This window comes from Hylobates moloch, unplaced genomic scaffold (assembly GCF_009828535.3).
Source record: "Hylobates moloch isolate HMO894 unplaced genomic scaffold, HMol_V3 SCAFFOLD_20, whole genome shotgun sequence".
Taxonomy (NCBI): Eukaryota; Metazoa; Chordata; class Mammalia; order Primates; family Hylobatidae; genus Hylobates; species Hylobates moloch.
The window spans coordinates 12,527,253-12,549,234 of NW_026652295.1; the positions used below are offsets into that span (position 1 = coordinate 12,527,253).

Consider the following 21,982-nt stretch of genomic DNA (forward strand, 5'->3'; position numbering starts at 1 on the left):
ACTCTAGCTAGTTACCGGCAGCAAAATCGTTTCCACCAGAGTTGCATGGACCCTGACAGCTGCTGCATTGATTTGTGATGACTATGTCAGCCCATCCACCTGCATGCAGCCTGCAGGCCCCACCTCTGTTTGTGCTGCAGTTACGCTGTTTGTGTGCACGATACTACTAATGTGGTGGAAGATAATTTATCTTTAGTAGACAGGATTTTCCCTTCCAGTGCTTTTTACATTATTGATTTTGCCTGATAATGCCCCACTTGTTCATAGAAACCATGAAAATAAACTAGTGATTTGAGAGTCATAATTATTTGGGCAGAGTACACACAAAATTAATGAGGTTTATTACTCTGACAGTGCTCAAAGTTCCTTCCATTTTTCTTCATGGGTTAAAATCCCAAACTGGTCAATGAATTTAATTCAGGCAAAATGAGAGCTTGGGTCTAAGAAAAATAATCTCAAATGTCGACTGAACCGGCACAGAGATTCCTCATTTAACAGAGTGTGTTAGACAAGAAGAGCATAGTTATTCAACAGCTTTTTTTTATTATTGGCTTCCATATTGAATCACATAATTTTACAATCCAGAGATTTAGATAAAAGTTTTAAAATCAAAGGAAATAGTTTGATCTCTAGATATATTGAGGCCAGGTAAGAATGCAGCACACTTTGAAAACCACATAAAAAGAAATTTTAAATTATGTTAGTTGTGATGGTAGCACGGACAGAAAATTGTAGGTTCTTTTTTCCTCATTTTCCCGATTTTCTATAATATGATTGTTTTGTAAAGAACACAACTTAAATGTTAAGATGAACTGCCAACACTATGAATAGTAAAAATGTTAAACCAATTAATGGTGTAAAATAATCTGTAGTTCGGCAGTTTATTTTCATTTATTCCTAAATCTTATGCCTATTTGCTTAAATTTGAACTTAATTTAAACAAACTAAACAAAGTTTAATTAAACAAAGTTCTCCTTGGCTCCTGGGCTATGCATGTATTTATTCATTCGACAAATTGGCACCAGGTGCTCCCTCTGTGCCAAGGAGTTGCCTTGGTGTGGAGCTACAGTGATAACCAAAATTGCAAAATCTTACCATTTCAGAGTTTACCTTCTACTCAAAAATAGGAAATAATACATATAGTATTTGTTGCCAAGGAGTGATGAGCACTCTGAAGAAAAATGAAGCAGCAGGATAAGGAAATAAAGTCAAGCGAAGGGGAGGGGGTTGTGATTTTAGGTCAATGCAATCATGGAGGACCTCTTCCAGGAGGTGATATTTTCACAGAGACCTAAATGAAGTGACCGAGTGGCTCAAACAGGGGCATGGGCACCCAGGTTCTGAAACTTGGTCCTACTATGACTTTAAGGCAACTTGTAACTTCATTCATGAGCCCTTAAGTTCTTCAGATTGCCCTGGGATGTTTCTTTTCAATGAAGGCCTCCCTGTGGCATTTGCTTCTCTCTCATTACCCAGTAAATCAGAGCATGTCACTGCCTGCTCAAAGCCTGCAGTGGCTCCACATTTCACTCAGAAATTCCAGGCTTCTACAACAGCCTAAAGCCCTGCATGATCTGCCCTCCAACCCCTAACTGTTGTTTTTACTCTCTTCATCCCTCCTACAATCTCCCTTTCCCTGGTGCCACTTCAGCCCTGCTTCCTGGCCCTTGAGGTTTGCGTTGGCTGCGCCGTCTTCCAGAAGCCTCTTCCCGCAGATATCCAGTTGGCTGGCTCCTCTTTCCAGCCTTGGCTGAGGTGTCACCTTCTCAGTGAAGCTTACTCTGCAACCACCAAGTTTAAAATTGCTGCCGCCTTCTCTAAGTTCTTAGACCCCTTACCCTCCTTCTTCCTTTTTTCTTCTATCTCTTATCACCTTCCACCTTCAGACGCCTGTAAATTATGTACTTATCATGTTAATTTTTTCTTGCCCATCTCTCCTCACTTCATAAGCTCCACCAAGCAGGGCAGGGGTCTTCATCTAATTTGTTCCCTCTTGTAGCCCAAGTGTCTATAGCAGTGCCTGAGACAAAATTGATGTTCAGCAAATGCTAATAGAAAGCAGTGAATGCAGGCATGAGGTAACTTCTGCATGTTCACATGACTTGGTTTATTCACTGCACCGGCGAATTCCAGAATACTAAGAACACTGATCCCACCTTAGTTATTCAGTTTTATGGTCCATAAAACTTTATTGCCAGTTATTTAAATAGGTAATATTATATTATGTATGTATTTGTATACATGGATGCCAAATGCCCTACTTTCAGATAGTGTCTTTAAGTGGTATGGGAAAAATATAGCAATGTCAGTCAATAGTAGAGTCATCCCAAGGTATACGCAAGGGACTGGTTCCAGAACCACCTGTACCAAATTTCGCACATCCTCCAGTCTCAGAGTCAGCCCTGTGAAACCCATGTATACAGAACATCAGCCCTCCAAACACAGGTTTTTCATTCTGTGCTTGGTTGAAAAAAATCCACATATGAATGGACCTATGCAGCTCAAACCCGTGTCATTCAAGGGGCAACTGTATATTGTTTGGCCATTAGTAAAATAGTGATAATATTTCTCACACTTGGCGAGGATCTCAAGAAGTCACCTGGCTAGCTACTGATTATTCCAATGTAGGCAGGAAGCAGCTGAAGCCCAGAAAGGTTATTGATGTAACCTAAGTCACAGCCAGTGAGTGTGAACTCTTAAAACCCCTGCTGAGATCATATGTTCTTCATGTGGGATTTACAGGGACACAGGAAAGCTATGCACATTGGTTGTCTGAGAATCTTAATAAATATTGCTATTACTGGCTGTTGCAAGTAATCTCTACAAATAAACATGATGGTGTATTTGTAGAATGTTAGGGATAACAGTGGTGATTGTGCTATTTCCATCCCTGAATTTCTCTATGAAGCCTCAATTCTATCACAGTGTCACTCGCTTTGTATGGTAATGGGTATGTTTCATTCACGTGGATGTATCTTTTATTGGGAGGATGGGGAGGGAAAAGAAGACCACTTCTCTACCATCCGATGAAATGACATTTTCCCTGCATGTTAGACAATTCCACGCCCTAAATGTGGCAGCCTGCCGTGAGATCACTGAAGCTGCCACAGCTCACCTAGTAGTTTCCACTGCAGTCCTACCTAGACCTGGGGGAAGAGGTAATCCCACAGGGAGGGGAAAAGAGATAAGGAGGGCACGTATCCTGCAAGGAAAGAATAAAACTGACAGTATGCCAGTGAGCACCATTGCTTTCCATTGTGTGCTGGAAATTAGAGATAACCTGCCACAGCAAGTAATAAAGTGCATTGAGGTATGTTTTCTTCCTTAATCAGGTTGGAGCAACCTTAATCAGGTTGGAAGGTGTTATTTTTAATTATAAACACAAACAGAAGCTTCCCGAAATGGACAACTGTTTTACACAGGGGATTGCATTTTTCCTCTTCTGACGTTCAAGATGAAAAAGCCCAATATTTAAATTAAAAGGTCATCATATTTTAAAAATAAAAATAAAACTTCTCCTCTGTATTAGAGAAGACAAATGTAGACTTGAGCCTTCTTAAATGCCATAGTTTATCTGGTATTCCAGGTGCATAGACTTTTAAATCTTGACGTTTATAGGAAATGCATTTCACAACCTTTACCAGGCACTGTTGTTTGTCACATTTTTAGCTGTTTCTGGTGTCTCACCTAGAAATGGCATTTTCTGAAAGCTGTGATTTGGAGTAACCATGTGAAAATGAAAAGAGTGTTCACTTTCAGCATCGACAACCTGTAATCATTTGTGTGGCACCCAAGCACTTAATACAGTACATTTACTCGGACTTGCTCTTTAAACAAAATCCACCTTTTAAAATGTAAAGGTGTTAAATTCAGACAGATGGAAAGTGGTTTAAACAATAAGAATAAAGAGCAATTGTGATAACAATTCTCTTAAGCAACACTGTTCTCTCAGGAAACCACTATCCTGAGCCTAAAGAATTCATGAAATAATAATTATTATTGTAATAAGCATTCCACATAAATGTATTCATTCATTATATATCTGTGAGTACCTGTTGTGTTTCAGGCACCATCCCGGGCACCAGGAATACTAGGAAGGCCAAACCAGGCATCTCTGGCTAATAGAACTTACAGTCCTGGTGACGGGTTTAGGCCGCTTGGCAGTTACCATGGAGAAAGGATAGGATTTTCAGATGCACATGGAAGCATCACCCACCCAGGTCTGGGGACTTAGGGAAGACATCTTGGAAGGAGCGGTATCTTAGAGGAACTGTGCAGGGTAAGAATCATGCTAGAGAAGATAGGAGGGGTAAGGGAATGTTACAAGCCAAAGGACCAGTACAGTTGGAGGCACGGAGTCAGGAATAAATGAAGAGAAGGGGTAAGAGTGCCCAGCATGTCTGTAAGGAAAGGGGGAGTCAGGGCAGATCATGCGGGCTGGAAAGTTATGTTCATTGTTTATTCTTCGTCTTGAGAACAGTGAGGTGCTTTGGGAGGGTTTTCCACATAATCAGATTTGCAGCCTCATCACACTGCCTGCAGGGAGACTGACTTGCAAGGAGGGCAAGACATGAATCAGGGATACCAGCTAGCTGACTGCTGCTGGGATTCAGATGATGTGATGGTGGGTAGTGGGGAAAAGGGTAGTAAGCATGGGGAAAAAGAGAGGACAGACTGGAGAGTTCTAGGAGGTGAGGTCGAAAGGGCCCTGTGACCACTTACATTTGGGGAAGTGAGGAAAGGGAGTAGGCAGTGCTGAGACTCAGGACTTGGGCGTGGGCCACTGGGTAGACCATTCCCTGAGCTGGGATCCCAAGAGAAGTGAGTTTAGGACACAAAGCATTGTGATGATGTGTCCCCATTGAGTCTCAGATATCCAAATATCTAAGTAGACCACTAAATATACAGACATGAAACTCAAGGGAGATCTGGGCTGGGCTGGGGATGGTTTGGACTGGTCAGTGTATACATCCTGCAGTCATGTAAATTGATGGTATTTCTCAGAGAGAATGTAGAGTAGGAAAATAAGGTGGCCCTGATAGAAAACTCCATGGAACCCCACATTTAATGTTTGAAGAGTAAAAAAATGATCTAGGAGTAAGAAGGACCCTCAAAAACTAAGAAGTGGTCAAAAAATAGGAGGTCAACCGAAAATGTGTAGCATTATGGAAGCCAAGGCAAGAGACTGTTGCTCAGCTGGGGACAAAATGGCCCACACTGTCAAATGCAGACACATTAAATAAGGAATGAGAAAAAGATCAGGAATAAAAGTGCCCTTTTGATTACATTTATGCTATTATATAGATTCTTCAGTTACCTGTGTAGCCAATATGCAGGCAGCAGGGTGTAAGTTAAGATGCTCAGGATGCAGGTAATAAAAAGGTTAAAGAGCCTGAAACAATAAGCAAATTTAGAAAGTCTGCAGGCTAATAATTTTTGTATGTTTGTCCTCTAAGGTATCCCAAATGCCTCGAACAGTCTTAGCATTTGTTGGTGCTCATTTCATATTTATTGCGTGAAAGAATGAAACTCACATAATAAAGTCCAATTGTAGGGCAGCTCCAGGGCTGGTTCATTCATCAGCTAATGAATGCCATCCTCTGGCTGTAACTCCTCGTGGTGACAAGATGGCTACAGTAATTCCTGCATCACATGCGTATACCACAGTGTACAGGGAACAAACGAAGGCTATATCTTCTTGGTGTCTTGATGACAGCAAGAAAATTTTGCACCAAAGGTTTTTCAGGATTACCCTCATGTCTCATAGATGAAAACCGGGGCAGATAACCATCAGATATTTTCCCCTAATTTTGACAAATGTTTCCATAAACTTAAGTATCGCAAGTACAGTCAACTCCCTGAGTGCCGCTGCATAATGTAAATTCATATTGGAATATCCACCATGAAACCACCCTTTCTAACTGCTTACCTGGACTCCTCCTGTGAACTCATGGCAGGGCAGGGTACGTGGGGCATGGTGGGCATCAATGTCTCATCCACGTGTCCCCGGCCTTCCAATGCTCTATTACTCCCCAGCCACTGATGTGCATTGACCTTTATAACTGGAAAGCCAGCCAAACTTTGGGAGTCTAGTAGCTGATGAAGGAAAAGCTGGAAATATCTTAGAAAAATGTTCCAGATTTCATACTTTTGCCCAAGACTTGTGTAAAGTTATACAAGTCAATGGGGCACGCCACCCCACTCATAATGTCTAAAAGAACAGTACTCTTGTAGGAGTCCTGAGCCAGGCGTTCTGGTTCTGGCTCCCTCGTGTTCTGTCTGTGGAAGATACAGGGCATCTTTTCATCTCTCTAGACTCTGGTTTCTGATTGAATATAACCCCAGGACCCTAGACTGCTGCCGCCAGCAAGGCCATGCTTTCCTTTGATCCCTTCTCACTATTCCCAGGCCCCAGCCTGCTTGATTGAAGGCAGTCTGTTACCAACCGGGTGATCCTCCTAGAGTCTGGGAATCATTCCATCCTCCCATGGAATGATGAACTCTTCAACTCCATTCTGGCCGTTGCCTGTCATCTCATAAAGGACATAATCCCATTTGGGCTTAAAGGACATAATCCAATGTGGGAAGTTAGGTCGTCACCTGCTTAGAGCAGGTACTCGATCAAGGTTAGCTATGGTCTCCACATGCCACCTGCTCTCCCTGCTCTTCTGCTCTCCTTCCATGCTTTTCTCAAGTCCTCTTCACAGTCCCCACTCTACCCCAGGTAGAGCCGAGATCCACTGAAGGCTCAGGACTCCTCCAAGGGCCATATCTGCATCTGTAGTTCTGTCTCACTGCTCTCAGGGCTTCCACTGTCCATGTGTGCCCTGGAGCTCATCCCCCATCCCAGCACTCCAGGTTTCCCACAACTGCAATTTCTCCAATAGGACTACAGTACACTGAGCCAGACACTCATTATGGTGGAGATCAGTGTAGCAGCATCATATTAACCTCTCTGTTCCAGAAATGGATTGACTTTTGCATACATGTAAGGCCCACGGTTGTGATTTTCAAGTCTACCTTGAGCGGTGCTGTATGGTAGAACTTTCAACAGTAACAGAAATGTTCTGTCATCTGCATTGGCCAATGCAGTATCCTCTAGCTACGTGTGGTGGTGGAGCACTTAAAATGTGGTTACTCTGATTGAGGAACTGCTTTGTGAATTTTATTCAATTTTAATGAACTTGAACACCACTACATGTGTCCAGTGAATGCCCTATTTGAGAGCCCAGCTAGAGAAACAGAGCTGTGCAAATTTTGAAATGGCCATCCCCTGTAACTTCCCTCTCCCAACTCTAGCCATTTTTTTTTTTTTTTTAGATGGAGTTTCACTCTTGCTGCCCAGGCTGGAGTGCAATGGCGCAATCTCGGCTCACTGCAACTTCTGCCTCCAGGGTTCAAGCAATTCTCCTGCCTCAGCCTCCCAAGTAGCTGGGATTACAGGCATGCGCCAACACACCCAGCTAGTTTTTTGTATTTTTAGTAGAGACAGGGTTTCACCATGTTGGCCAGTCTGGTCTTGAACTCCTGACCTCAGGTGATCTGCTCACTTCGGCCTCCCAAAGTGCTAGGGTTACAGTTGTGAGCCACCACGCCCGGCCAACTCTAGCCTTTTCTAAAATCTTGGATGCTAGGCTCAGTTGGGCTACCCTATTAATGATGAAAGAGGCCCCTTGCACAATGATTGACTGTGAGATTCAGACTATCATATTCCGTAGGAGAGAAACTGTGACATTCTGTTCATTTTATATTCAATCTCTGCCCCAGTTGCATTTTTTATATCAAAATGCCCAGAAATAGCAAGGTGGTAACTCCTCTTTCGGCTACAAACCTTGGAGCCAGAGTCATTATTTGGAAATAGTGGTCAGAGCCCTGATAGTTCATGAGGATACATCATCTGAGAACCAATGCACTTGGAGTGCAGACTGCTGAGGAGCCATAACCATACCCGGGAGACAGGCACCACACAATTCCATGTAATGAGGCGCTCAGGTTACCAGGAGGCTGAAGGCAGGGGAAGCAGCCCAGACTCCACATGAGCCATGGTTTATTGACCATGAGGTGCAGTCAGAGGCAGCAAATACTAATAAATCCAGCAGGAAACAGCTCCAGGGAAGTGCAGCTGAAACAAGCTACCCAGGGTCAATGTCTTTGCCACTTTTGTGATGGGAAGTCATTGCATCTCACCTATTTAATGTTTTAGGCAAAGGCTTCTCAGCAAGAAGGAAAAGCCTGTTAAAATCAAAATAGGATATTAAACTCAGAACAATAACCACAATAACAAAAAGCAAGATGATTCTTTGAGTACAAAAACAGGTACCATTTAATTCCTTGTGTGAAAATATCCACTCCAAGTAACACAGAGTCAATTAAATTCTGAGAATGAAAATAAATTTTGCAGACTTTCAAGGTAATTGGATTCAGAAGGATTTTGTGAGATGCCTGCATGAGACAGAAAAGAACATCACGGCTTTTGCAAGATTGTTCTTGCATATATACTGGTTTATTCTTAATCCAAAGACTTGGCTGCAGGTAGGGGTAAAAAAACTGGAAGATTCTCTGACTTGTGGATTCTGAAATTATAGGTTCCCTGGTCCTACAGACCCCTGCAGTGTCTGCCTCAAATCCTGACACTGCACAGAGACTTTTAAACACACACACACACACACAAACGAAATGACTTTTCCTCCCTTGGAAAAGTCCAAAAGTGCCAAAGAACTAATGTATTCGGTTGGTACAAATGTAATTGCAGCTTTAATGAAAAGTAATGACAAAAATTGCAATTACTTTTGCACCAACTTAAATAGTTTTTTGTTTTTTTCTTCTTCCAAGTAAGACTATCAAGTCTTTTTAAACGCCCAAGCATCAGAAGATAGTAACACTCATTAGTAAATAGGCAACATTTAATAAAAATATATTGCTTTCTATGCTCCACATTTAAAATTCTTTAAAATGACAACTATGGCACCATGTAATGACACCAACTCCCTAAACTCAGGCAAACTGGAGAAAATATCTCTGACAGAGATTGACAAATGCCACAGAAACATTTCCAGCTTCTTAGGCTTAGAGCTTTTAATCCATCGAGGAAATCCTTAGATAAGTTATTACTTACTTAACTGTTACCCAACACATCATTTTACTGACTATCAGGGCAACTGGTAGCTTCGATTGCCGTGATTTAAAAGGTTGTTGGGATTAAGCTTTTTCAAAGCTCTGCATCTTGTGGCTAAAATGACACCTCTCTGAGATACAAAACAATGGCTATGCCCCCTTAATGAGTGGATTTTTTTTTTCTATTCACATAGAAAACATATCAATGTCAAAAAAGTACATAAGACGAAGTCTCTATTTCAGCCTCACTAATGTTAGGACCACTAACTCCAGAATGACACTTGTGTGGGAAGCACCTTAGACTCTCTATTTGAGATGCACAAAGGGCATGTCTGGGAAGCTAAAATGGGAACACAGAACATGCTGAACAGCAGCTCTTGTCTCAGAGAGAAAAGGCAATTAGCATATGCTTGCATTAGGCTCCTCTTCTGTGTCTTCACAAGGATAATTATTTGCTTTAACGCAGGGTGGCTCGACTTCTTTATTTTGCTATCTATAGCCATAGGTGATCATCAGTAAATTAAAATGTGTTTGAATTTTTGCAAGCATGCATGTGTAAATTCAACACATTTGCATTACCAACAAAGATGCAGTGTAGCTAATTCTTCTTATCATTTTTGGTCTAAAAATGTCGCATGGCACTTCACTTACATAATGTTTCTTTACAGTGGAAGCATAAATGTAGCCATGGTTTCATGATGTTCATTATTCTCTGCTACAAGGACTAACAGTTAAGAGAGTTTGAGTTTTGTTAATGACAAGTACATGTCTTATTTATAAAGGATTCTATATTGTTCTTGCCATCCTTAAGAAATTAAAATTTCCAAATAAGCCGTTTTAAATTAAATCACATACACACACACTCTCTCTCTCTCCCCCTCCCTCTCTCTTACCATATAGTACTAGCTCAGCATCTACTGAGCTGGGGACTTCACACAGTTATTTAACTTTCTAATGTTCACTTTTCTCTAAACAATGAGAGTGATTTTGGTACTAACTTCATAGGATGGATGGAAGGAAGGAAGGAAAGGAAGGAAGGGAAGGAAGGAAGGGAGGGAGGGAAAAATAAACACAGCCTGGCACATAGTAAGTTCTCTGAAATATTGTTTCAGAGGTTGTTATTATTCCTCTCATATATAAAAAGTCTAACATAATGCTGGACACCGAAGACACTCCAGAAATGTTTCTTTCTCCTTTCATTTCTTCCTCCCTGTCTCTCTGCTGTGTACAGAGGCTTTTTGTGCAGAGCACAGATTTCTAGATCTATGTGAAAACTTTACTTACAAGTTTTTTAAAAATAAAAATATAAAACTTTATTTAGCCAACAGTAAAGCAGAAATTCATTCATTTACTTTCTAATTCTTGCTGTAATAGGTCTAAACAGTATGTCAGACAAGAAAAAGAAAACCTGAATATAAAATGCTGTGCTGTGTTGGCTCATCTGATATTTCAGGATGATTTGCAAGTTTGGGTGGGGGCATTTTTTCTCATCTCTTCCAGCCCTCATGCAGAGAATACTTTGATCTGCAAGGAAGTCAGGCATCATCCAACACAGTCCTTTTCTTTTCAGGGGGCAGACACTAAGGTCCCCAGAAGCTAAGTGGCTTGTTGCGAGCTAGTGATGGCCAGGATAACAGGGCTCTTCCTGTGCTCTGAGTCAGGGCTTCTTTCCACTGCAGCTGCGCTTCACCCCACCTGTCTCTCCTGAGAATAAATTAGAGGCTTTCACCAGCACATCTCTGTAAACTGAGGTTAGCAGGCCCCCCAGGAGAGCATGGTTTCTAACACCGTCCTTTCTATCACCTGTCAATGCCTCCTTCAATTTCTTTTTACCTGAGGCGGAAAAAGCATTCTCTTCCCTTGAGTCTCCAGACTGTTAAGGATTTGAGGGACCCTCTATTAGCACTCTTCTTCTGTCTCTGAATTGCCGAACCATCTTCTGTCTCTGAGTTTCTGAACCATCTGAGAAATAAGACAAATGGGAGATCGAAGTAGGGGATCTCCTTTATCACTGGCAAAAGCTGGGCTGGAAGAAGTCATTGATGGGTCTGATCATGCTCCTCCCCTAGCCTTGACGTCAAATCAGCCCACCAACTGGGAAAGTCTGAGTCTGGAATCAACACGGGTCCAGGGCAGGAGGGAAAGGATGGATTGGCTCCCCCAGTGGAGACACAGGGGCCAGTGCTTATACCCCAGCAATGAGGCAGCAGTTAAGAGGGGCAAGAGGGTAGGCAAGCATCAGGAGCCCTGGGGAAAATGTCTCCATGTAGAAACCAGAGGAATGAGGAATGGGTTTCCCCTCTAACCAAACTATTATTGCTTTAATGTAACATGGCAGCATGCAATTTTTTTGTATTTTTTAAAATAAATGTAAGCATCTTGCAGGGGAAAAAAAGTGAATGATCATTAAGTTCTATATCATGCCAGATTCAGTTCAGAGTTTTGCCAACCTGCACACATATTTCATTTTCCTGTCATTGTAATCCACATGTGCATACTGTCCTCCATTCCTGCTTTTGTACTTGACATTATTTCAAACACATTTCATGCATCCACGTCACTCACATGGTCATTTCATTTGCATTTCTCTAATTCCTAGCAAGGTTATGCATTTTACAAGTGGCACCTGGGACTTGATTTTTTTCTTTACCAGAACAAACACTCTTCCTACTTGGAAGAGTTTGTTCTTTTATTAGTTCTGTGTAGCACATATGTTTCCATTGTGCTGCTTTTGTTCTTCTGTTTGGTGCACAACATTTCCTTTTGCAAATTAAAAATCAGAAAGTTTTATAAGGAAGTCAGAACTGTCCATCTGGCTTCCCTCTTGAACAACCTGAATAAATAAATAAATATATATTTGTTTCTACTGTTTTTTGTACATTTTTATTCTGGTTTTAAAGTTTTATTTTTAGTTTTTGGATCTGCGTGAAATGTATTGCCATATTGGTTCAATATATAGATATAAAGCAATTCTTCATAGTCATATTCAATGGTTATTAAGTAAGGATTTCTTAGCTCACTAGAGATACATTTTAAACATGGGTTTTCAAAAATATGAACCATAATTCATATCATAGAAAATCAGATTTAGTGGTGAGCTTACATTTATTAATGTACTTTTGTGTTTCAGAATTAGAGTTGACACTTTTAAAAATCCTAAACTCTGGAGGGTCCTGAACCCTGAGCCTTTTCAGAACAAAATGTCCTTCCTTCATACAATATTTTACCAGACATGGTGGCTCATTCCTGTAATTTCAGCACTTTGGGAGGCTGAGGCAGGAGGATCACTTGAGCCTAGGAGTTCAAGACCAGCCTTGGCAAAATAGCAAGACCTTATCTCTTAAAAAAAAAAAAAAAATAGCCAGGCATGGTAGTGTGCACCTGTAGTCCCAGCTACTTGGGAGGCTGAAGTGAGAGGATCCCTTGAACCTAGGAGGTAAAGTCTGCACTCCAGCTGGGTGATGGAGCAAGACCCTGAGAGCGAGACACTCTCTATCTCTCTCTTCAAAAAAAAAATCACACCAATAAATAGATGTATGTCTGTTTGTGTGTTGTGTGTATATATATATATATTTCTATTTCTAAACAAAAACTCATGTTACATAGGTACCCATGAGAGCCTGAAAGAATTCCTGTCACCCATTCTCCATAATGACAGTCATCTATAAAAAACAACTTCGGTTAACCATGAGCTTTGAGAAAATGTAATTGAGCAGAAGTTGATACTGATCACCCCAAAACCAGGGGGTGTCCCTAAAGCCAAACAAAGAACAATAATGTAGCAACAAACCATTTTTTTAAGCCACTTGGACAAGATCCATTTGAGGTGTTTGGCTCATGCCTCACTTATGGGAGGAGTGGCAGGCTGGGGTGTGGGTAAGCCCCAGGGCCCTGGCAGCAGCCTACTGGGCAGTTGTTTCTAAAAGTATCATAATGAGCTAACAACAAACCTCTGGCTTCTCCATGAGGTCGTTGTGAGGGATTGGAGGTTTCTGGTAGATGATGCGTGTTGTCATCAACAGGTGTTTGTCGATTGAATGAGTTTGTTCGTTCTCTCTGATTTGGTGTTAACTTTGCCTCTCCTAACATCTTTGTTTCTTATGCTTCACCAGAAGAGGCGAGTAAGGCTGGCACAATCTTGGTGGCCAGTTCTATATCTTAGATCCATTGCTTTCTATGTCTCATGATTTAAGACTCATGACATTGACCTAAACTGACGTCTGCATACTATTCTCTGCTGCTTCTGTAACCCGCTTCTACCTTGTTAGATGTGTCTGCCTCCGAAACACATTTTTCTTTTCCACTTCATCCTTCTGCTCTCTGCAGCCCCATTGTCCTTTGTGTCAAATTCATATTCCTGATCCACGGTTAGACAATGCAACTTCCTGCTTCCTCATGCTCTCTGTCCCACGTTAGCCACACAGCCAGCATTTCCTGCCCTAAACCTCTTCGGGATGAGGCACAATTACACTGCAGTTTCTCGGCTCCTTTACTCTTTATCCTTAATTCAGTGTTTGCTCAAAGTGTGGAACCCTGACCAGCAAAAGGAGCACTAACATCACCCAAGGACTTGTTAGATGTGCACATTCTTGGGTCTCACCCAGAAACTACTGGGTCAGAAGCTCTGGGGGTGGAGCCCAGCAATCTGTGTTTTAATAGCTTCCAGCGGGTTGCTATGCCGGCTACAGTTTGAGAACCACTGTCTTAACCCATGTCTCGTCCTGCCTTCTTTCTTCCTGCTGTTTGCATTTTACTAATTCTAATAGGAAGCAGCTCATGATTGGACGTTATTGTGTACCATTTTTCAAAGCCATTATCACAGATAACTTTAGAAGTTTATGTAAAACATCAGCATAATTTCCAACACTCAGTGAACACTGTCTCATCCCCACTAACAAGATAGCGATGACCTAGCTAGATGGGGATACAGATAATGCCTACGCCCCACCTTGGTGAGGCAAGTTACATTCTCCCTGGGGAGATTTTTTTAATAATGTGAATTTTTTAATGCTGGTAAAGATGCTAATAAACATTATCGATAGACTGGGCACAGTGGCTCACACCTGTAATCCCAGCACTTTGGGAGGCCGAGGTGGATGGATCACTTGAGTCAAGGAGTTCCAGACCAGGCTGGGCAACGCAACATGGCAAAACCCTGTCTCTACAAAAAATATAAAAATTAGTGGGGCATGGTGGTGTGGGCCTGTGGTCCCAGCTACTCTGGGGGCTGAGGTGAGAGTATCGCTTGAGCCTGGGAGATGGAAGCTGCAGTGAGCCATGTTCATGCCACTGCACTCCAGCCTGGGCAACAGAATGAGACCCTGTCTCAAACAGCAGCAACAACAACAAAAAACCCAGTACTGATAAATACTAGCAGGACATGGAGAGACTAGTCTTCAAATTCGTAACACTTGGAATTACCAAGCATTAGGAATTCCCAGATAATTCCTTAATTAATGATGGGTATATACGGCCCATTACATTAATGTTTCGTGTGTGTGTGTGTTTGTTTGAAAATGACATAATAAAAAATTTAAAATATTACTTAAAAGTGGCAGTATTATTCCATCCTTAAATGAATCCAAGTCAAATAGTTTTTACTTTTGTTGCTACCCATCTTGGTCATAAATGATATTAATAATGAATTTGTACTTATTGAATGGTTTTCATTTCTTTCTACTAAATACATATATACATATATGGACGAATGGGTGGTTGATGGGAAGATAGGTAGGTAGGTAGGTAGATAGATAAGTAGATAGAGATAGATAGATAGATGGATAGATAGACAGAACATGGTTATCAATATTAATGTTGAAGAAATTGCCAAAAGCTAAAATATGTGTATGGTCTGTACATTTCTTCTAATTGTGTAAATTGGAAAATCTTTTAATAAAACAATTTCACAGGATCCATATGTGTGTCACTAGACATTGGAATATTAATACATGAAAATTTCATTTACTGGAATTTGTCCTAAAGGGGGAGAATTCTAATTGCAGAAAAATTGTATGCAAGATGATGGTCCTCATTGCATTTTTTTCATAATAGCATAAGTCTATCCCTTTGTGACCAACCAAATGGGAGCTAGCCAAGTAAATATCAATATATAGTCATCCAGTATAATCATTAAGATGATAGTTATGCTTATAGTATGGGGGAAGCAAGACACAAAATTTGGCACACAGTAAGATTACAATCTTGAAAAACATGTTCAAAAAGAGGAAACCGTTTCTATTAGGTTGGGTGGTGGTATGATCAGTGTCTTACACCTTCTTCTCCTGTTTTTACTTTTTCAAAGGAAATGTGTATTTAGCAATTATAACAATGGAGTTCCCAAGATTATTTCCTCTCCAAAGTGGTGTGGGCGTTTGTGATTTAGCCACATTACTTTTAATCTATAGAGAGCCCAATTTTTCAATAGTTAATATGTCCCAAGAGGAGCAAGCAATATTGCTTCTCTGTTACTAGCCAAGCCCAGGATTCATGGAGAGAGTCTAGAGTCATCCAGCCACACTTGCATCTCTTCTTTCTAATGTTGCTTCTACGGTACTCTTAACTGTTAAAATGTATGGCAATCATGTGATTGCATCCTTCCCCCAAAGAAGCAGAACTTGGCAAGAGCCCTGAGACCTCCATCCCCTCTGGTTGTTTCGTCCAGCACTTTTATTATACTTTGGAACATCAAGAATCAAAGTGGTTTCCTAGAGATGTGTTAGGCTGAATTGCAGCTGCATCATTAGTCCACCAACTGGAAAATTGAAACAGAGCTACTTCCCATGGCATCTGTTTGAACATGTTAAGTAAAGGCACGTTAAGAAGACTGGGGAGCATCCATGATGGGATAGCGACATACTGACGCTCAGCCTTTCCCATCCCAAAGACTCCCAGTTCATCTGTGTGATTTCCATTGCATGGGCTTACAGTCTGCACTGCTTTTGCTTTCTTATTAATGAGTAATCATCATATTATTGATCCCAAGTATAATAACTTTTACTACCATTTTGGGCATATAAAAAAGCGGAATTAAAAAAAGAAAAAAAAACAACACACTCTTCAAATGCTGGTGCTTTACACTGTCTGCTTCAGATGATTTTTTTTTTGGCATTCATCATATTTTTTCTATGCTTATAGAAGATTCAGGTCAAACACCATATGCCCTTGAATCATATGCTATTTCAGGCCTGTTGGTTTGTTGATTACTCTGTTAAACACGTATTCACTGGATGGACTCTAATTGGGGGTGGGCCATGGAGGGATTCTGTGCCACCACAGATCACTGATTTATAAAATTAAACTAGAGGTGGGACATAGCAAAAGGAAAGGATTATTTACCAAGAATCACCTTGGAGTCACTTCACTGCTTCTTTTCTACGAGTCGTCATCTTGCTTCTGGTTTTAAGTTGGGTAATTGCTCTGCTGGTTTCTGTTTCTGACTTGGCAGAACTGAGTCTTTCATCTGGTGTTTATTCATCTCACTGGAACAGCTTTCAGTTCTCTTTAAAAATTAATTTGACTTTAATGTCTAGTTATCTAAGACTCCCCTGGGCTAGGATGAAATCACACAGGGGGAATTTTGATTTGACAAATGGCCATTGTATGGGAGCCTTTGATCCTGCACCGTGGTCCTTGTTTTGCTGAGCTTTAAGCAACATCAAAGTCTGCACTATGTGGCATGATTGGTGGTTGGCACCAGGAGAGTTCTGGCCCTTCCCAGCATCGCTGAGTGGCTGCAGCCTGTTAGGTGCAGATGAGAGCTGTCCTAATCCTTTATCAAAGTAGAGAAATTGGACGAGGGTGGAGGCAAACAGAAAACAGGACCTTGGTGCCTGTTGAGTGACATGAAGCCCTTTGCTCCCTAAAGTAGGAATTCCCAATCCTGGTCTTCCAATCTCTGAGGCTTGCTGAGTTTTTTCCCAAGTTTTTAGAAATTATGAGAAAAAAATAATTTTAATTTACTTTTTATTTTTAAAAATACATAGAAAATGGCCGAGTGCAGTGGCTTATGCCTGTAATCCCAGCACTTTGGGAGGCCCAGGTGGGTGGATCACCTGAGGTTGGGAGTTTGAGACCAGCCTGACCAACATGGAGAAACTCCATCTCTAATAAAAATACAAAATTGGCCGGGCATGGTGGCACGTGCCTGTAATCCCAGCTACTCAGGAGGCTGAGGCAGGAGAATCTCTTGAACCCGGGAGGCGGAGGTTACAGTGAGCCAAGATCATGCCATTGCACTCCAGCCTGGGCAACAAGAGTGAAACTCTGTCTCAAAAATAATAATAATAATACACAGAAAATGTGATGGATTCGGGATAGAAAGACAGAGAGAAAACAGGCAAAATGCTGAAGATCATTGGAAATGGTTGCCCTGATGATTAGATAACATATCTCTAACGATCAAATAAGTGTCTTAAAAACAAAAGAACAGATGTTGGTTTTAGAGGGTGACCTTGATAAAGATTGTTCAGCAGCATCTAGACTCAGCAGGTGGTAAGTGCCACTCTTTCTTGAAAGGCAGACATTGTCTAACTCTGCAATCTCCTTTTCTCTCTGACAGATGGGGAACTCTCCTTATCCAATGAAGAGGACTCCCTAGAAAATGGGCAGTCCCTGAGCTCCAGCCAGCTGTCGCTGCCTGCCCTGTCCGAAATGGAGCCAGTCCCAATGCCCAGGGATCCCTGTTCATATGAGGTGCTCCAACCGTCAGACATCATGGATGGGCCAGGTAATGCCCCAGCAGGATTGTAGAGCAGGTCGCAGACACCAAGTCCAGCCAGGCACCAGGGATCTTTGGCCTGGCTGGACTTGGAATTCTGTTTTGGACTATCCTGAGCATAAGGATCTGGAAATTTAGTGAAACAGATTAGTTTTTAGTACATACTGAGTATTTTTTAAAATGGAATATACTTATGCTTATTATCCTACAGTGTTTAAAAAACTCTTTACTACCTTAATCTCTTTAAAGGCGATATGGCTTATTTTTGTAACGTTAATGATTTAAAATATTATTATTTTGTTTTTTAACATTCATCTCTGTTAAGATAAAGCTGAGGAATCCTACGTTTCTATATGATACCTATCTAATTCATCTGTCTGAAAGGTCGTTTAGTCTTAGTCCCAGTATGCCAGTTAATAGTTGTGTCAATTTACTGGATATAGTCAATTAATTTAATTGTCTCTTAAATTGTATATAATTTACTGATTGAATTGTATCCTGCTGATAGCTGATTTTTGATGCCATCTGACTGTCGTCTCCTTCTTTGGTCCAAAGGTGGCTGAGTGGCCAATACTCATCCTCTCAGAAGGTTTGCAGAGTGGTCCTAATTTGCCCCAAAATAGGTCCCTCCTGACAGCTAGTGAGCAGTGGTACTTGTCAGGAGATGAGTCTGGGAGAAGGAACCTCTTGCAATATCCAGAGTATAGATAGAAAGGTCTTCCTGCCCATCATGTACAAAGTCCACATCCACAGGCAGTCACGTGGGAGGGTAGCAGGGATAGGGTTTCACAGGGTTAATTCCCATGCTTCATCATGGGACCTGGTGAGTCATTGCTCCATCACTGTGTGCCACATTGACAATAATAGTGTCCCTGAGACAGAAGAATGTAGTGCTCATGAGGATTTTCTGCAGGGCTTTGGTGCTGCACAGAACACCTGATCAGGGAGGAGGAAGGAGGGTGGGGAGGGGAGGAGTCCCTTACAGACTTTCTCACTGAGGCGGTGGCGGGAGGTGAGAGGACATGCAGTGTGGTTACACCCTCCCACCCCAGGGAGGGTTTCCCAATGAAAGCAGTGCTTTTTTAAAAGAATCCAGGCTTCCTTGTGACATTGAAGTCAGATAGATTTGATTGTTATAGTAAAAATCTGTCATTCCAGCGGAATCACAGAGTTTCAATCTGTCATCAGCCAAGCTACCGGCATGGTAGGAAGATGTGTGCCACCACCCAATGACAGCTCTTCATGAAAGCCAGTCAGGGGTTCCCCCGTGAAGGAAAGGAAGAGGCGGGTCCAGTGCAGTGCAAAGAGAAATGGGGGAATTGACAAAAGAAAACTATAGTTGTGGTGAGCAAGAAGAGAGAGGAAAGGGGAAGATTAAAAGGTTGATTTAAAGCATCCTTTGCCTCGTCAAAATTTACAGGAGCTGGTGGGGGCAGGATGCTGTTGCTAAAACTACAGAATTTGGGCTGAGAGGCTGCTGCTCAGCACCGGGCACTCCAGAACCTGGAGGAGCAACCGTCCAGTGCCTGGGGGTGCAGCCTATGTGGTGTCAGCATTCCGGGCTGTCATCTGTACCCAGTGTCGCAGGTCTCAGAGCAGAGACAGAGCGGACCCAGTGGACAAAACTGAGCCCCTCCACTTGTTTGAATCCACTCCCTCTTGCCCCTCAGCAAAGGGCAAGCAGGCCCCAGCGAGGCTGCTGGCATTCAGTTCTGGTTTGGTTTAGAGGGGCTCTGCACCCTGGGTCTTCTGCACTGGCCACCCTGGTGATTCCCACTGTGCCCCATGAGTCCCATCTTAGAGCATGTGTAGGGTTTGCATGACCAAAGCTGAGTTTGAAATGGTCAAGTGTTTGATGGTTTTGAGAAAACGTCCTCCTCCTCTTTCTCCCTGTTGCTCTTCCCGCCTCCACTCTCTGTCTTCCTCTGCCTCCTCTCTCTGTCCTCCTGCTTCACTGGATTTCTGGTGTCCTCACTGTAGCTCTCTACACATGCGTGGCGGCCTAAAGCATCGATGCTCCGCCGTGTTGCCAACCCGAGTCCCTGTCCTGTGTTCCCCGCCGGCCCCGCCTGCACTGCGTTTGTGTAATGTCTCCTGTGTATCATGTGGTTGTCCCCTCAGTGTCTGAAGAGAGTCCCTCTGCCAGTGAGTCTGGAGTCCTCCTGTCCCAAGATCCTTCAGCCAAACCAGTCCTGCTACTGCCCCCCAAAAAACCTGCTGCTTTCCCTGGAGACCATGAAGAGACCCCAGTGAAGCAGCTGCCCCTTCTCAAGCAGCCCCCGGCCCTGCCTCCCAAACCCACTACCAGGATTGCCAACCACTTAACAGGTGAGTGCAGACATCTTCTGGGGCAAGCAGTCCCTCCTTCCCTTCAAGGGATTTTCTTTTTCTCTTGTTCTTTTAACTGAGGCCTGAAGGCAGCTCTCTGGGGAGGTTGCCCTGTGGGATGTTTGGGTGTTTCTGTGTGTGTCTTGATATCTGCAGTCATGACCAGGGTTTGTGTTGTTGTGTCAAGCAGCATTTGATATCCACCTACCAGCCATATGCTAAGAGCTTTCAGTCATGTGTATCTGTAAGTGTGTACATTGTATTTAAGTGACTAATTCAAGATTATTTGCTCATCTAGGTGAAATCGATTCAATGTCAACATTTTTGCAAAGATAAAGAATAGTGCCTTCTTCGTATGAGTTTGTCAAGGTTTTAAATTTTTTGTCTTTATGTTATTGATCTGAAGCCCAGTGTATTTCGCTTATTAAAATTCATGTCAGTGCTGTCTGTTCTCTTAGGGAAAGAAAAAAAAGACAATCTGCAAATTATGTGGTAAATACTTTTAAAAAAAAGAGTAAGCTTAGCAATGTTGTCCTAAAATGATTGCGCACGTACTTTGCAGTGTTTCTGAAGTGTTACTTAATGAATGTAGCCACAGGTATTAAATTGAGCACTCAGTGAAATTGTACTTCACTGCACTTTGGCACATGAATTAGATACCACTTTGTGATTTAAGGCTGTGGTATAATCAGAGATTAAAATATTTCAGAGGGTCATTTCTCCAACTTTGATAAAAGTTTCACCTGATGCTGATCAACTGCCTTTTTGAAAAGCACTTGGTATTTTGACAAATAATACCTGGGTAATCATTATAACATTTTGTAACATGTAATGGGGGTGGAATTAGGGAAAAATATTCACCTATCTTATAGGAGAAACACTGAGGTTCAAGAAAAATAAGTGACTTCCAGGGCTAACAGGAATTCTGTAATACAGGCACAATCGATGCTATGTTTCTCAACTCCGAGTTCAGCTAATGTTGTTTCCATAGCAGGCTGTCTTTCACGTGATACTGAGTTCTATAAGAGTCCATCTTAGATATGGGCTCATGTCAAACTAATCTATTAATGTGTATGTCCATCCAAGTCAGATGTGTATGGCTTGAAAGAGCAAATTTCCATCTAATGGAACCATCTAACATATCAATAACACTTTAGTTTGGTGTCCAAAAATTGAAATTCACAGAAAACTACAAAGGAAAAAAGGTCCCATAAGCCTCCTTCTAGGCAATATCCACTGTCCATCTGTCTATCTATTGAATAAAAATTGAACGTTGCTGTACTTATTGTTTTGTCACCTGCTTTTTGCACTTGGTGATATGTTGTAAACTGATTCTCGTGTTAGTAAGTGTTCCACAACATGACTTTATTAGCTGCTTGGATGGATCAGGGTTTACTTGACTGACCCCTTAAAGTTTTTCTATTTTTCTTATTGTTAAATCACAGAAGCAAACAACTGCAACAGCCTGCATATATCTTCATAAGCACTTCTGAGTTTTCTCTAATTTATTTCTAAAATTAGAACTGTTGAGTCAAAGATTACGCACCTTTTAAGGCTTTGATGTCAAATTTCCCTTAAGAAAGATTAAACATTGTACAAAATAAACCCCTACATGTAGTACATATTTATTCAACACATCTACAATAGGCAGAATACTGTACTAAGTAATGCAGCTGTCCTCAACCTTTCTGGCACCAAGGACCAGTTTTGTGGAAGACCATTTTTCCACGGACCAGAGGTGGGGCGGGAGAGATTGAGGATGATTCAAGTGCATTACATTTATTGTACACTTTATTTCTATTATTATTACATTGTAATATATAA

The 21,982-nt window shown here is 41.8% G+C and overlaps 1 protein-coding gene across 9 annotated transcripts in view; it reads left to right on the top strand.

Moving 5' to 3' along the window:
* PHACTR1 (phosphatase and actin regulator 1) overlaps positions 1-21,982 on the top strand; it is a 594,370-nt gene that overhangs the window by 464,637 nt on the left and 107,751 nt on the right. For 8 of the 9 annotated variants that reach the window (XM_032141776.2, XM_032141777.2, XM_032141778.2 and 5 more), the window contains 2 exons: positions 17,672-17,839; positions 19,952-20,158. In XM_032141776.2, the coding sequence (XP_031997667.1) occupies positions 17,672-17,839; positions 19,952-20,158 (375 nt within the window). The remainder of the gene's footprint in view (positions 1-17,671; positions 17,840-19,951; positions 20,159-21,982) is intronic. The other variant, XM_032141782.2, reaches the window with a different exon arrangement.